The 14,768-nt window shown below is 43.6% G+C and overlaps 1 protein-coding gene across 1 annotated transcript in view; it reads left to right on the top strand.

Moving 5' to 3' along the window:
• The window catches only part of LOC108439526 (cAMP-dependent protein kinase catalytic subunit PRKX-like), a 40,823-nt gene extending 33,340 nt beyond the window's left edge, over positions 1-7,483 (top strand). Inside the window, exons 7-8 of the mRNA XM_017717975.2 lie at positions 5,979-6,056; positions 6,965-7,483. Of these exons, the coding sequence (XP_017573464.1) occupies positions 5,979-6,056; positions 6,965-7,090 (204 nt within the window). The 3' untranslated portion in view covers positions 7,091-7,483. The remainder of the gene's footprint in view (positions 1-5,978; positions 6,057-6,964) is intronic.
• Positions 7,484-14,768: the final 7,285 nt, after the last annotated feature.

Here is a 14,768-nt window from a genome sequence, read left to right as displayed (position 1 = left end):
AAGTAAAAGAGTGTCAGGGCGACAGTTTGAGCCCCGGGATTCAACAGAACGATCATCTAAGGCCATGAATTTCATTATTTGTTAGATGTTCTTTGCACTTTGGCTGCGTTTGTGAATTTAATTTTTTTGGTCATTTTTATAAACTAGTCTAAACGGTGTCAGCATTACTTTTTTTATATTTTTTTGTATTTTTCATATGGTGTGTGTGTGTGTGTGTGTGTGTGTGTGTGTGTGTGTGTGTGTGTGTGTGTGTGTGTGTGTATTGATGTTGTTGGAACGAAAAATCATTCCTCCATTTTTGTCGTTTTTCGTTTTTTGAGATAATTTGGAAGTACCTGTTGTCGTTTCCATTGCCTACAAATTTCAAGATGATTGGACCAGAAGAAACGACTCAAAATGACTTGGAAAGACGTCTGGTTCCATTGACTTACATTAAAAGTAAAGGAGGTTTTTTCCTTCTCCTGTAAAGTTCCCATTTTGGAGATACAAGGTTTTCTTCTGGCAACAGCGATTTATATATATATATATATCGAGAGAGATAGAGAGATACATATGAGCTGTATTCTGCGTATGAAGCGTGATGTCCTGTTTTCAGTTGCTATTAAACCTGTAGTGGAGAAGTTCTTGGGTGTTGTATCTTCTCTTGATACTCCGCATGAACAGAGACTATAATTTGGTCGATATTTTCACTGTTGATCTGCTGCTCTGACTGTATGAACATGCCTGTGCTGACCGGCGCAGGACAGCCAAAGAAAAACCTGTTCCTGATCACTGTTCCTCTTTTTCATAACCTTTAATATTCATATAATATGCAAATTGTTTGATTTTCACACTGTGCTGTGGGCCTGTTTAATCCTTTAATTAGTTATTATCTGTTAATTATCTGTCAAACCTTTTTCTAATATTTAGCCAGTAATATTTAGTTTAGTTCAAATGTTATTGACAGTACTATATTGTTGGTATTAATTGAAATTGAGAATTTAAAGTTGAAATATTACAATATCAATTTCATCATCTTATTAATGATTTGCTTAATTGCAAATGAAGGCCCTGTGTTTTAGTGGGTTATAGCCAAGTTGCTCGAGGCTCTAATATTCGCGTCAGAGAACTACAGTCGAGACCTCCGTTCAGCTGATTCACAGTTCTGCCCACTGAGAGACGTTCCTGGTGGAAAGATGTAGAAATACTGTTAAAGGATAACCGTTTTCCATGGTGACCGCTGACTGACCAGTAGAGGCAGGAATGGAGCCATGTGTGCTGATTTCCGAGGTTTGCTAGTGTTAGTAGACGTGTAATAGGCCTAGATTCCTGGCTCAGTTCAGTTCCATTGGAAAGTCAGCATGTTGAAATTCTTTAGACGAACGCCAGCAATGACCACGGTCTGTATCGGTCATTTATGGGACACTCAGGATTAAATATTTGTTGGTAAACTTTCCTTTAAAATCTTAAAAGCTCATTTGCTGTACATATGCAGTGATTCCACACCGTACAGTGACAGTTCGGCCTGTTTTCCATGTAATTTATCCTTCATGGCTGAACTTGCTCGTCTGTGTGTAAAAGGCACGGTGCCCGTGTTAATGGCCTTATTAAGTCGGCACCTGAAGGAGACTGGCTGGTCGTGAGGGGCTAGTTTCTGCAGATTTGCTGGCCGACAGCTGTGGCCGCTTCATGTTTTCTTTTTTAACTAGCTTAATTTTGGCATTCTTGGGCGCGTGGTTGCTTTCCGGTTCTTATTCCTGCCAAATAAAAGCCTGGAATGGAGAGAAGCGCTGCGACTCTTTCATTCGGGACTGAAATACGGCGTTTATTGGCGCAGAGGGTTTCCGGATGGTTCTGGCGAGAGGTGGTCCTACAGTTCAGGGGCCGTTACGGTGGGACGTGAACTCGTGAGGCAAAGGACCGGAGCTAAAACAGAGGACGGCACTCCTTTCTCAACATCTGTGTTTGTGTCTGGTCTCTGCTGGTTTTATCTCGAGGAAGCAGCCGTCCTCACACTGCTGGTCTTTCAGTGTGTGAGCAGTAGCAGCTGTGCTAACACAGATTGCTATGGGAGCTCTACTGTTAAGAGCCCTATTAAAGCAGGAGTTTGGCCAAACTTCAGATTTGCTCATTTTCCCTCTTATCCTGCATGTAGTTGATCAGCCAAGACATGTTTGCTGTCTGAGCTTCGCTTCTGTAGCTTTAGCGCTGGAGCTAATGTACCTACCAAGTAATGGAGGCTTAAGTGTGTTAAAGTCCGGTGTAAAATGGCAAAAATGAGGAAAGTGGCTGTACAATTTTTTCTCTTCTGATACAAAAATATAATCCTGAATTTGATCCCGGGCCTTAGCAGGACTAACGCTGTCCAACTAGCATACTAGTGTGTATGAGTGTGTAGGAAGAAAACCTCTTATCTCCACTTTCGTTGATTTGCAGTTTTTGATAAATTTGAGAATTCCTGTTGTTCTTTCCATTGTTTGTAAATTCCATGAAGAACAGACCAACAGAAATGAGCCAAAATGACCAGGTCTGGTTCCACTGACGTGCATTAAAAGTAAAGTAGGTGTTTTCCTTCTCCTGTGAAGTTCCCATTTCGGAGATACGAGGTTTTTTCCCAAGAACAGTGAGATTAGAATAGAATTAAGAAGAATTTACAACCATTTGTCTCTGTGTTTGCACACTGTGGAATTCGACCTCTGCATTTAACCCATTCGTGCAGTGAAAACAGCTGTTTATATATATTGTGGACATAGTGGACTAGCAAGCTGCTATACAAAAGGCTAAATCAAGGCTAAAGGCTATTATTATCCCAAGAGACCAGCAGTTCCTTCCCCATGTCTCTCTGATCACTGAAAAAAAAACATATATAATAAAACAGCTTCAGAATTGCTGATCAGACATATCTAAGAACTGTCTGGGCGTGGCCTAATATTCTAATTCTAATGCAGCTCTTTATTGCTGGATGTGCGTCCAATAATTACCGGTGTTGGAACAAATAAACAAACAAACTAACGGACGGACAGATGAACGGACAACAGGCAGAGAGATGAACCAGCTCTTGATAGCTCAGTCCTGCTCGCTAGGTTAGCTTTCGCTTGGTTGTTTTGGCTGGCCCTGTGACCGGAAGGTCGCCGGTTCGATCCCCAGTGCCGACAGTCCATGACTGAGGTGTCCTTGAGAAAGACACCTAACCCCCAACTGCTCCCCGGGCACCGTGGACAGGGCTGCCCACCGCTCCGGGCAAGTGTGCTCACTGCCCCCTAGTGTGTGTCTATTCACTAGTGTGTATGTGGTGTTTCACTTCACAGATGCGGAGGTGGAATTTCCCCGTTTGTGGGATTAATAAAGTATCACTTATGAGCACTGGCCAAGATTAAGACCACCCAGGTTAAAATGAAAGAAGGACATTTTGGTGAAACACTCTGACCAGTTAGCACACATTCGATTGTGGTTCAGAGGGCAATTTCTGTGCTGCGATGATCTCGAACAGACGTGCTTATCTGACACCGTATGACTCACCGTTATCTATTAACATGGACTAAAAACCGCAGACAAATTCAGGCCGCAGTATTGATGGTTCAGCTCTATTAAGCTTTACGCTATCGTCTTTTAATGGTAGAACATCTGGGGTTAAATCAGAGTCAGCAAGCCCTCACTTGCTCCATCCTGTCAGTGGGTTCATCCTTCCTAGAACGCCTACACCCAGTAGATATTGTCTCTGCGTGATGTTTGGCCGCAGCTTTCAGAGTCTCTTTTTTTAATACATCATCCTGAAGACAAGTCCAGGCAAACGTGTTCATTCACTCCAAACCTGGGCTTGTTTTGTGTCACGGACAATAAGCTCAGGCAGTCCAGCCAAAGGAAACTCCAACAGAGGTCTGAACAATGCAGATATAAAGGCGCCTCTAGCATCCTGCCCAGTGACTGACCGTCACGATGGCTTTAAGCGACAGTGACTGTCCAGCTGTTTGAGATATTGACACACTTTGACCAGCAGGTTAAACTAGAGAAGCTGAACTTTCAGACCGTGTGCCATTCAGCCTGCGTCATCTTTTTCAGGCATTTCCTGATGCAGTTTGTTTGTTTTTAAGCATTTCTGAGCAAAATCTGAAAAGCATAACTGTGGCAGAACTGCAGAGCTGAGTCTGTGCTGAATCAGAGGACAGGTCACAGTGACGAAGCTGCCATCACAACACAAAAACGCGCAGCCGTGATGAAGCACATTTTCTCCCAGTGGGCCGTTTCTGGAGACCAAGCCGTCCACAAAAGCAGATTAGCCTATCGTAACCCGTACTAGGCCTTTCTTCCAGGAGTTCTCCCAGAAGAACAGAGCGATGGGCTTGGAGAAGAAGGGCGTCCTCTGAGGCAGCACACAGTTAGTTTGCTTGCTTTATCCACTGTGAGATTATTCAGATTCAATGCTTCAAAGAGGGCTTTACGACTTCAGTTAGACCAGATACATCTTCTGCTTTTCCCATTAACCCTTTTATTCCTCGTGAAGGCCAAAGCCGAGAGCTAGTAGAAGGTTTTACTGAGATCCGGTGTGTTTGTGCTGTATTTCTGGGATGTGGGATGTTAGAGCTGGTTTCTCTCTTTCCACTCTGGTTAGTGAGGGCAGGTTCCTCTGAGTGATCTGGTGGGTAAATCATGTTTTTAGCCCTTTGTTTATAATATGAAGGCTGAGGTTTCTGGAGTTTTAAAGTAGCGAGTGGCTTCGGATGGTTTTGGAGCTGATCTCTGGCTGATGGACGGTCACAGGTGGATGAAATCTCTCTGGACGGTGGGTCAGAGCCTGATGATGATCTGATTTTGAACCATGTTGCTGTTTTAACCCTTTGTTGGAATATGAAGGCCAAACAGCAGAACAATAATATCAGGGTCTGGGTGATACGGTGACCAGAAGTGACCTACATCTTTTTAAGGGTTCTAAGGGTTAAACTACAGTGCGGTGCAGAACAACAGAACAATAAAAAGTAATAAAATAATACATTACATTAAAAATCATAGCGACCAACCAAGTAATGTTACTTAAACTGCACACTTTAAAAATACGGTTCTTCAAGAGTTCTTTAGTAAAGAAAATGGATCTATATAGAACCATGAATACTCAAAGAACCCTTTGGGTTCTTCAGATTCATGGAGAGTGTGCTGTAGCTGGTTCTATACAAAGCCTTTTTGAAAAGGTTCTGTGTAGCACCAAAAAGGGTTCCGCTACTGGTTGAATATCAAGCTTTTTCAAAAAAATCTATAGCACCTTCTGATCAATCTGAAGAAACCCTTCAAAGAACCCTTGTAAGCAAAGGGTTCTTTGAGTGATCTTTACAAAAGAACCCGTGGAAAACCATCTTTTTTGAGTGTTTAGTTTAACAAAAGTGTTCCCCCCTGTTTGAGCTGGAGATACTTAACAAGAGAAGCTAACAACCAAGCGACAGCTACCCTGTTATGTGTAATTGATTATTATTATGTGCTGCCAATCATTCATGCTCACATTAGAATATTAGGCCACGCCCAGATAGTTGTCAATTAAGACAGATCTGCAGTTTTTAGCTGTGTTCTATTATATTTATGTCTTGTTTTTTTTTTGTTTGTTTTTTTTTTCTGAATGTTTAATATAAAACTGTTTTATACAAACATTCGGAATATTTTAGACCATATTCTCTGGCACTTTACCTCTTTAAAATTGGCAGGATAATAGTGAGTTGCCTTCATCTTGCTGCCAACTTCAAGATATTAAAATTGTTTATGACCAAAACAGTCATTGCTAGTTATAGTATATTATAGAGGGCAGTTGATCTGCTTGCGCCACTGTTCAGCTGCCCATAGATTGAACCCCGTAGTCAGAGTCATTGACGAATGGCATTTCTTTCATGATTATTCATAATCTTGTAAAAACTACATTAGAGACATGAGTCCTTTCACAGAGATGAGCTTAAATGAAGAGAATGGTACTCCTGATGGTCCAGTGATGTGACTTGACCGTTTGACCCTTCGGCCTTTAGGGTGGAGCCGAGGATGTGAAGAAGCACAGATGGTTCAGGTCGATAGACTGGGACGTCGTTCCTCAAAGACGGCTCAAGGTGTGTTCACTATTCACTCTATACATTTCCTGGCCACTTTATCTGAAACCCCTCACTGGGGTTCAGTCAGATGCAGTCTGTGTTAGTGAGTCTCTAGCCCTTAATCAGTGGCCAGTATCTGACTTTATATGGGGGGGTGGGGGGGGGGTTGGGGGGTTGGGGGGTGTGGAGCAACAAAGAGACTACAGTCAGTAACTGCACACCTACATAATGGAGCAATAAGGTAGGTGTTTCTGATAAAGTGGCCAGTGAGTGGCAGCACAACATGGGTGTTTCTGATAAAGTGGCCAGTGAGTGGACATCCTTGGTAGGTGTTTCTGATGAAGTGGCCAGTGAGTGGACATTCAAGGTAGGTGTTTCTGATAAAGTGGCCAATAGGTGCATCAACACTTTCGACTAGTTTTGATTAGCTATAACAACAGAGTCCAGCTCGGTAACGCTCCAAAAGTTTGTAGACACCAGCGTTTCTTCTGAAATCAAGGGAATGGATACGGAGTTTGTCCCCCTTTGCTGCTACTCTTCTGGGAAGGCTTTACTCTAGATGCTGGAACATTGCTGTGAGGATTTGATTGAGCATTAGTAGGTTAGGTAATGATGTTGGATGGTCAGTTCTGGGTCACTCCAACTCATCCCAAAGGTACTGGATGGAGCTCCATCACTCCAGACAATGCAGATCCACTGCTCCACAGCCCAAAGCTGGGGGGCTTTGTACCCCTCTAGCCTACGCTTGCCATTGGGCATGGTGACCTTAGGCTCATGTGCAGCTGCTCTAGAGTCCCATTCCAATGGTCAGTTCTTTTATATGGAAAATATACAAGCAAATATACAAGTGTTTGTTCCTCAAATTAGAATTACTGTTTGTTTAATGACACTTTCTGTTTCTCCCTTTTCTCCTCCGACCAACTCAGCCGACCATCATCCCCAAAGTCATGCACGAGGGAGATTCCTCAAACTTTGACACGTATCCTGACGAGAAGCGGAAAAAGGAGCCCGCTGTGTCTCCGAAGGACTTGGAAATTTTTAAGAACTTTTGAATATGAATAGGAATATTTCTTGAATATTTATTTTGCATCTTTTCACTCGACTCGGTCTTGTTCTATGTTGTCTGTAGGTCTTGTAATGTAGCATAATCTATGCACCGGTTTACTCTTTATGTTATGCAAGTGCACATGACCTTTACTGTACGCCGCTGCTCCCTCCATACGGCCACGCCTCTCCGTTCTCTGGGAATGAATATGCAAACCTCTACTTACGAGCTATGCAGGTTATCGGTTTGACTTGACGGTAAGTTTCAACATCTGTCCAAACGTGACTGTACCTCTGAATCTGTAATCGTATGTGTATGATGCAATTCTTTGTTCTTTGTTTGTTCTGATGTATTACGTGCTTGGTTATGTGATAAAGGCAACATATGCCATTTTACAAAAGACCTCGGACTGGAATGCTTTATTGATTGAACCAGAGAGTGTTGTTCCTTGCTACAGTTAGAGATGTTTGTGGTTCTACTGTGAGTGTTTCATTAGCCTTTATACAACAGTTAGTTCCAACCATGCGAGCTGATTGGTTGAGAGGCGCTCTAACTGCTGTTATTTCTCAATAACATCACAAACACTGTGTCACTCCACTGAGACGCTGTTGCTAAGCAACGACTCTGACAGCTGTAGGAGACGCTCGAGCCGTTTGAACGTTTTTACTTCTCAATTTGCCACAAACAGAAAACGGACACTGTTAAGACCACATCTGACCGACAGCCGATTCGGTCCGACTCTGAAGACGAGACGACGCTAAATTCCCAAACTTTCGTCTCCACTGAGCAGCTTTTCAGTCGGCAGCTGTGACAGAAGAACAGCTGAACAACCTGGAATCAGCCAGAAATGAACCCAACACCATTCGCCAAACTAAACGGGCTGTAAGAAGCTTTACAGACCGGCTGGAACAAAACAACATTAATACTGATCTGGACAAACTGACCAAACTGAGCTGAACCTGATATTGGGTCAGTTTTACGGCTCAGTCTGATTTGGTCCGACTCTGAAGATCAGATCACACGTTTTGCGTTCCAACCTGAGCCACTTCCAGATGTAGTCCTAGATCGGACTTGTATCTGATTCGTGGTCATGTGACCTTAATGTGACGCTCAGATCGGAATTCTTGTGCTTTTGTTACCGTGGCAACAGCGTCGAACAGACGTTGAAGCCTGTAGACGGTGGAAAAGCAGCTCGTCTCACCCTTTTCTCCTCCGTCTGGCTCTAATAATGAAGCTGAGAGCTGATCAGAGTTAATGATCTTCTCAGCGAAGCTCGTTCTGCTCGTTAGTTTGTGCTGATGATGCAGCGATTCAGTCACATGACGTCACTGAGTAGGAGGAGCTCATGAGGGTCATTTCAGGCCGGTTCATCACATTAATGACAGATTTGAGTCTCTTACCTAAACGAGTGTGAACCGCCGAGTCGGAGAGATCGGGTTTGAGCAACAAGGCCTTTAATGTGAATGTAGCCAGAGTGGTTTGTCGTTGAGAAGAAGACGTCTTTACAGTGGTGGTGACAGGAACCAGGCGTCACCATGACTACACGACTAACGTCTGGTTCCTATCACCACAGCTGTGAACGATTCTGAAGTTTCTCTAGAACAGAGCGTTTCACACCAAACCACCCTGAATGACCCTGTTTACATCTTAACCGTTTAAATATGTGGAAGTTAAAAAAATGGGTGGAGTTCCTCTTTTAATGACCCTCTACAGAAAGGAGCACGTTGGCTTGTTGGCAGATCCAGCTAAACTTTGACTTCGCCATGTTTGGATGTTTAAAAATGTAATCTTAAATGATTTTTGCCATGGACATGATGAGCCTATGTTGCAGGCACCTAAATGCTGCCCATGTCGGAGTCACCACTTCGCCAAGAATGGTCCACCACCCAAATAATATCTGGTCAACAGCTCTCCTGTGGTCACTAACCAATGATCAAAGTGGTAGAGGTGGGCTGATACCATGTGCAGCAACCGATGGACTACAGTCTGTAATTGTACAGCTACATAGTGGACCTATGAGGTAGGTGGAGCTCATAAAGTGGTCAGTGGGAGATTTCAGTCATTGTCCGTGGCTTTCACAAGTTGTGCATATGTCTAAACGTGACCCCTCATTGATAACGTGCCTGTTGATTGTTGGAAGCAGTTCTGGAAGTGACGAGTGCAGTTCATTTCGGCCCCATGCGAGCGTTGCTCCATTGTTTTTGGCTGGAGGGTCATGTGAACGCCCACCCCCGCCCCCATCCCCCTCCCCCTCCATTTAACCACCCATTAAATACATACAGATTTCAGCTCAGAGCTTCATGCTTACACAGAACTGAACTCACACTAATGCTATCACCTAATATCCAGCAAAAGCCTCTACAGAACCACTATATAAACTCTTTAATCTCATTATAGAGGTTGAGCTTAAAGTAAAATAAATGACTTGGAGGAATAAGTGACCCCAAATGTGTTCGGTCAGCCAAGACGTGCTTGGTGTCTGAAGTTTGCTTCTTTAGTTTTAGCACTAGAGCTAATGCAGCTAACAAGTAAAGGAAGCTTTGACCCACCTAACTGCAAACCTCAGTCATCATAAACTCAACTAATGGAGGTGTTCAGTACCTCTAATAGACCTGATTATGTACGACATGCCTTTATCATTCATGTGGCTGAAAACAGTAGCAACCCAAATTTTGTCCATATTTTTCTTTAGCCAGTTTTGTAAATCATCCATGGTTGAGGGACACGTGCAGACAAAATAGTCCCCGAAGGAAACCTGCTTCGTTTAGGTTTATCACCATGTTATTCCTCTTGAAGCTTTCTCTGATATTCAACCATATATTTTTTTAAAGTTTCCTGTAACCTCAGATGCAGGATTTCCACTTGGCAGATCTTTGGAGTGATGATTCCACCTTAAAGCGAGACCAAGAAAAGGGCAAAGTAACGTCAAGACTGAGATTAAACGTTAATTTAATAAACGGATTTAAAACCAAAATACTGACATCTGAAAGATCCTAACGCAGAAGAAAACCTGTTTTCAGATGTTTCTCTTTCATCTTAAAATCTGTGTAAACTGGAACAGAAAGACTGAATGTACTTTATTAGTCTTTGTGTACTGAAGGTCTCTGAGCTGTAACGCTGGGTATGAACTGACCCCGCAGTGCAGAGGCTGGACTTTAGCCCGGTTGCACTTGCTGTGAGCTGGTCAGCTGCTTCAAAACAGGGCTGCGCTGTAGGAAACAAGATGGTGATTAAAGTGATATCAGGTTGGTGATTTTACACAAACGGCTCAGTAACCGGAAAAAGGTGTTGATGACTTGCATGCCCTGAAACACTTTGGCTCAAATCTCTTTAAAAGGCTGACCAATCGATCTGAAATTTGGTGGGAGGCCGCAGCTAGAAAATCTGGTAATGTGTCCAGAAGCTCAAGCTGCTGGACCTTCTGCAACAGCATGAAACGTCCATGTTAAATTATGCCTCATATTAGGTTTTTCCCCACGCTCCCTGCATAGTACAGTGTCAGAAACCACATAATCAGGTCTGCTAGAGGTGCTGATCACCCACGCACAGTTTGAGGGCAGTGTAAGGATTCAGACATGCAGTTAGCACCATGTCAATTGGTTGCTGATAAGCTCCAGTTACTATTAGCCACACGTGTAAACGCCTGCACTTGGGGTAAGAGGTGGAATTGTGTAACTGTGACTTTTTTTGCCAAATTTTTCCATCACCGTTTAAGCCAGTGGAATGAATCAGCCTGGATGGATTTGCTCGGTAGCAGACGAACCTCATCTTCACCTTCCTCCCTGAAATCAATAGCGTGCAGCTGAAGACGAGAGGAGCCTTTAGCTCCAACACAAACAGGCTGACTCAGGAGAGTCCACAGCTACCATGTGGCTACTTTAGAGTAACCCATGAGCCAAATATGAACGAACACTATGAAACGTTGATTTGAATAAGGAATCTAAGGTTGCTTGTGGCAATATTTTATCCAACCCAGAACAAACTTAGGCAGGTTGGAACAGGTTCTCCAATCGAGAAATAACAGATTGCTCTTTAGGTTGGAATCCTTCCTCAAGCACTTCTGCAGGTACTGTTGCATTTGGCCAGAGGAAGCAGCGCTAGATAAGGCTTCGTTAAAATGGATGAGTTCGTTTTTTTTTTTTTTTTTTGGTTGTGATTTATTGCAGCCGTATGATTTCGAGTCACGAGTGAATGCAGAAAACATGCTCCAAGCTGACGGAGCCAGTGTTGGTGATGGGCTGTTCGAACGCAGGCATGTGTTTGGGGGGTTTTATTGGGGGCTTTTCGCCAGGCTGGCCTGAGAGAAAGTCTGAGACTTCACTCTGCCGATTTCCGTGCTTGCACCCAACCGCTGTGGGCTGCTTATTGTATTTGACGTGCTTTTCATTTCAGAAACTAATGAAAGGGTTGAATTCCATTCGGTTCTTTATTTCTGTCGAAGGGCTCGATGCAGCAGCAGGCTTGTGTTATGTTTGTGCTGGCTAGCAGCTCCACGACGGCTATTTTCTTTAATTAGTGATGGATTAGGGACGGGAAAAGTGGTCATAGTATGAAAGTTCCAGCCCATACAGTGCTGTAGGTAACTGGTTGTGGGACTTTTAGAAGTAGTAATTGAAAATAACGCATGGGAATGAGATCATTAAGTCGTGGCCACACATTAAGGTAAGGTAAGTCAATACGATGAGGAGAATCTCATTCCTACGCCTTACTAAGTTTCTTTTCTTTACTTATTAGTCCCACAACAGGGAAATTTAACCTCCTCATTTAACCCATCCGTGAAGTGAAACACCACATACACACTAGTGAGCACACACACACTCACTAGGGGGCAGTGAGCACACTTGCCCGGAGCAATGGGCAGCCCTATCCACAGCGCCCGGGGAGCAGTTGGGGGTTAGGTGTCTTGCTCAAGGACACCTCAGTCATGGACTGTCGGCTCTGGGGATCAAACCAGTGACCTTCCAGTCACAGGGACAGTTGCCTGACCTCCAGCCCACGACTGGCCACAACTTAGTTATCTCATTCCCACATTTACATCACCAGCGACACTCCATAGAAAATAAAGCTGTAATGCGTTCTCTTTGGACAGTGTCAACCGTTTTCATCACAGTGGCTGAGCTGAAATGGATTTTGCAGAACAGCCACATGAAACACAATCCAGGGCAAAATAAAGGGCTCTGCACCGTCTGAGAGCAGCAGGGCTCAAACCCACATGCGTCTGGTTAGCAGGACATCTTTCCCACTACTTCAGCCCTGTGATGGGCTAAAGGGCAGCTCACCACTAACGGCCTAAAAGGCCTTTAATAGCCTATAATCTGATTCGATAATCGTATTTGTTGTGTTTGTAGTAGTGCTAAATGTTGAGCATAGTGGTTCATTAGCCTACATTGCTTTATTTTTATGGAGTTTTTAAACACTGTGTCCACTCACTGCCCACTCTATTAGACACTCCTACCTTGTCGGTGAGAGACGACAGCTCGTCTGCTGCTGCAGTTTGTGTTGGTCATCCTCTAGTCCTTCATCAGTGGTCACAGGACGCTGGATATTTTTGGTTGGTGGACTGTTCTCAGTCCAGCAGCGACACTGAGGTGTTTAAAAACTCCAGCAGCACTGCTGTGTCTGATCCACTCAGACCAGCACAACACACACTAACACACCACCACCACGTCAGTGTCACTGCAGTCCTGCTCTGTGAGGGTCCATGGGGGTCCTGACCACTGAAGAACAGGGTAACAGAGTATCAGAGAAACAGATGGACTACAGTCTGTAACTGTAGAACTACAGAGTGCAGCTATACGGTCAGTGGAGCTGATGAAGTGGACAGTGAGGTGGTCTTAATGTTAAGCCTGATCTGTAACTGTTAAAGATTTTTGTCTGTATTTGTCTCAGCTGGCCGGACATGTTGCCTTATTTAGCTCTACCAGCTAGTCAAAGCTATGTAGCTAACTAGGCTAACTTTGTGACTGTTTTCTAGCTTTTTCTGAATCTTGACCTCAGAATGAAAAATCAAGGATGTATGGATGTTTATCGTTTCACCCCTGCTGATCACCGAACACTGGAAGAAGCAATCTGGATCATCTCTGAAGTGGTCAGTCCAAGTGATCTGCCCATCTGGAGGTACTGTCTGCCTTCCACTTGGGTCAGCAGACTCTGTCTGTGTATCCAGTGAAAGATACGAGGCAGGAAAACAACACGGTGACCGTTTTCTCTCCAAACAGCTGTGGGAGAACTTCCCCTTTCAAGCTGAAGCTCTCCACGCCCCTCTCTGATCTCTATCAGGGACGCTTGTTGTTTGGCCTTCATGGGGTGTTTTTTGGTGAAAGTAAAAGTGGGACATAACTGAGTGGATAATTACACCAATAGGAACGGTCCTTCGGTCCTTCAGTGGGCTTAGACACTTCCTGAGGGCACCTGTTTGTAATTTCTGTAAATGGAGGCCGCTCTCTGAGCCTGCTGGTCCAAAAAAACAACGGGCGATTCAGAAGAGGAATGGCTTACGTGTGAAAGTTGGTGTTCAGCAGTGAGACGCAGTTCTGCAGTTCCCAGGAGCTGAACTGACAAAGGTTCTTCACAGAAAAAGCCTAAAAACAGGCCTAAAGAAGTTCTGACTGGTCTTAAGTGCCGTTCTCCCAAAAATATATCAGTAACTATGTCCACTGTCAGAACAAAACCTTGTATCTCAATTTATATATATATATTATTCATCTGAAAACACTAGGTGTCTTTGTTTTTCAAAAGATTTTTCATAAATATAATGTTGTTAAATTAACTTGCATTATGAGCTGAGAAAGTTTTTTCCTTCTGTAAAGTTCATTTAAAAGATTTCTGGGGAAGTATATTCCCAAACAGTTCTTCAGTGTACTGGACCGAGCCCTGGACCTTTACATGCTTTTTAGCATATTGGGCCATGACAGGTTCCAATTTATGAAGTTAAAAAAAACCAAAACAAGCTCGTAGAGAGCAGCGCACCAATCACTTTTACGTGGAAGCGCAGAGGAAGTGTAAATATGTCAAATTTGCACCGAGGGAACAAATTTGACCCAAATGCCAATCAATATAATCTCAAAAAATCATGTAGCCTATTGACATCCACGGCAAGATATATTCATGAATCCCACGGGTTCAGATTTCAGCCCTTTACAGATTAATTCACTCAGATCACTGAGACAAAATACAAACGGAGGAAAAATAATGAAGTGGTAAAAAAAAACTTGTGAAAAAGTGACACTAGAGCAGTAATGCTTGGGAACACATTTAGTAAAACAAATATTTTTACAGAGCAAGAAAACAGGAATATTACAACAGGGTTTTAGGGTCACTGTTAATAAAAAATAAAAATAGTTGACTTTGAGAAAAAAGTCGTAATATTTCGGGAATAAAGTCGTAATATTTCGATGGACGCGTCTGGGTTTGGCGGTTGCCAGGAGACGGTACTTGTCTGACTGCATTGTGCCGAGTGTAAAGTTTCGTAGAGGGGGGATCATGGTGTGGGGGTGTTTTTCAGGAGTTGGGCTCGGTCCTTTAGTTCCAGTGAAAGGAACTCTTAAAGCTTCAGCACCAAGAGGTTTTGGAGAATTTCATGCTCCCAACTTTGTGGGAACAGTTTGGGGACGGCCCCTTCCTGCTCCAACATGACTGCGCTCCAGCGCACAAAGCAGGTCCATAAAGACGTGGATGAGCCAGTT

This window comes from Pygocentrus nattereri, chromosome 6 (assembly GCF_015220715.1).
Source record: "Pygocentrus nattereri isolate fPygNat1 chromosome 6, fPygNat1.pri, whole genome shotgun sequence".
NCBI lineage: Eukaryota > Metazoa > Chordata > Actinopteri > Characiformes > Serrasalmidae > Pygocentrus > Pygocentrus nattereri.
This window is presented reverse-complemented; position numbering and strand designations above follow the sequence as displayed.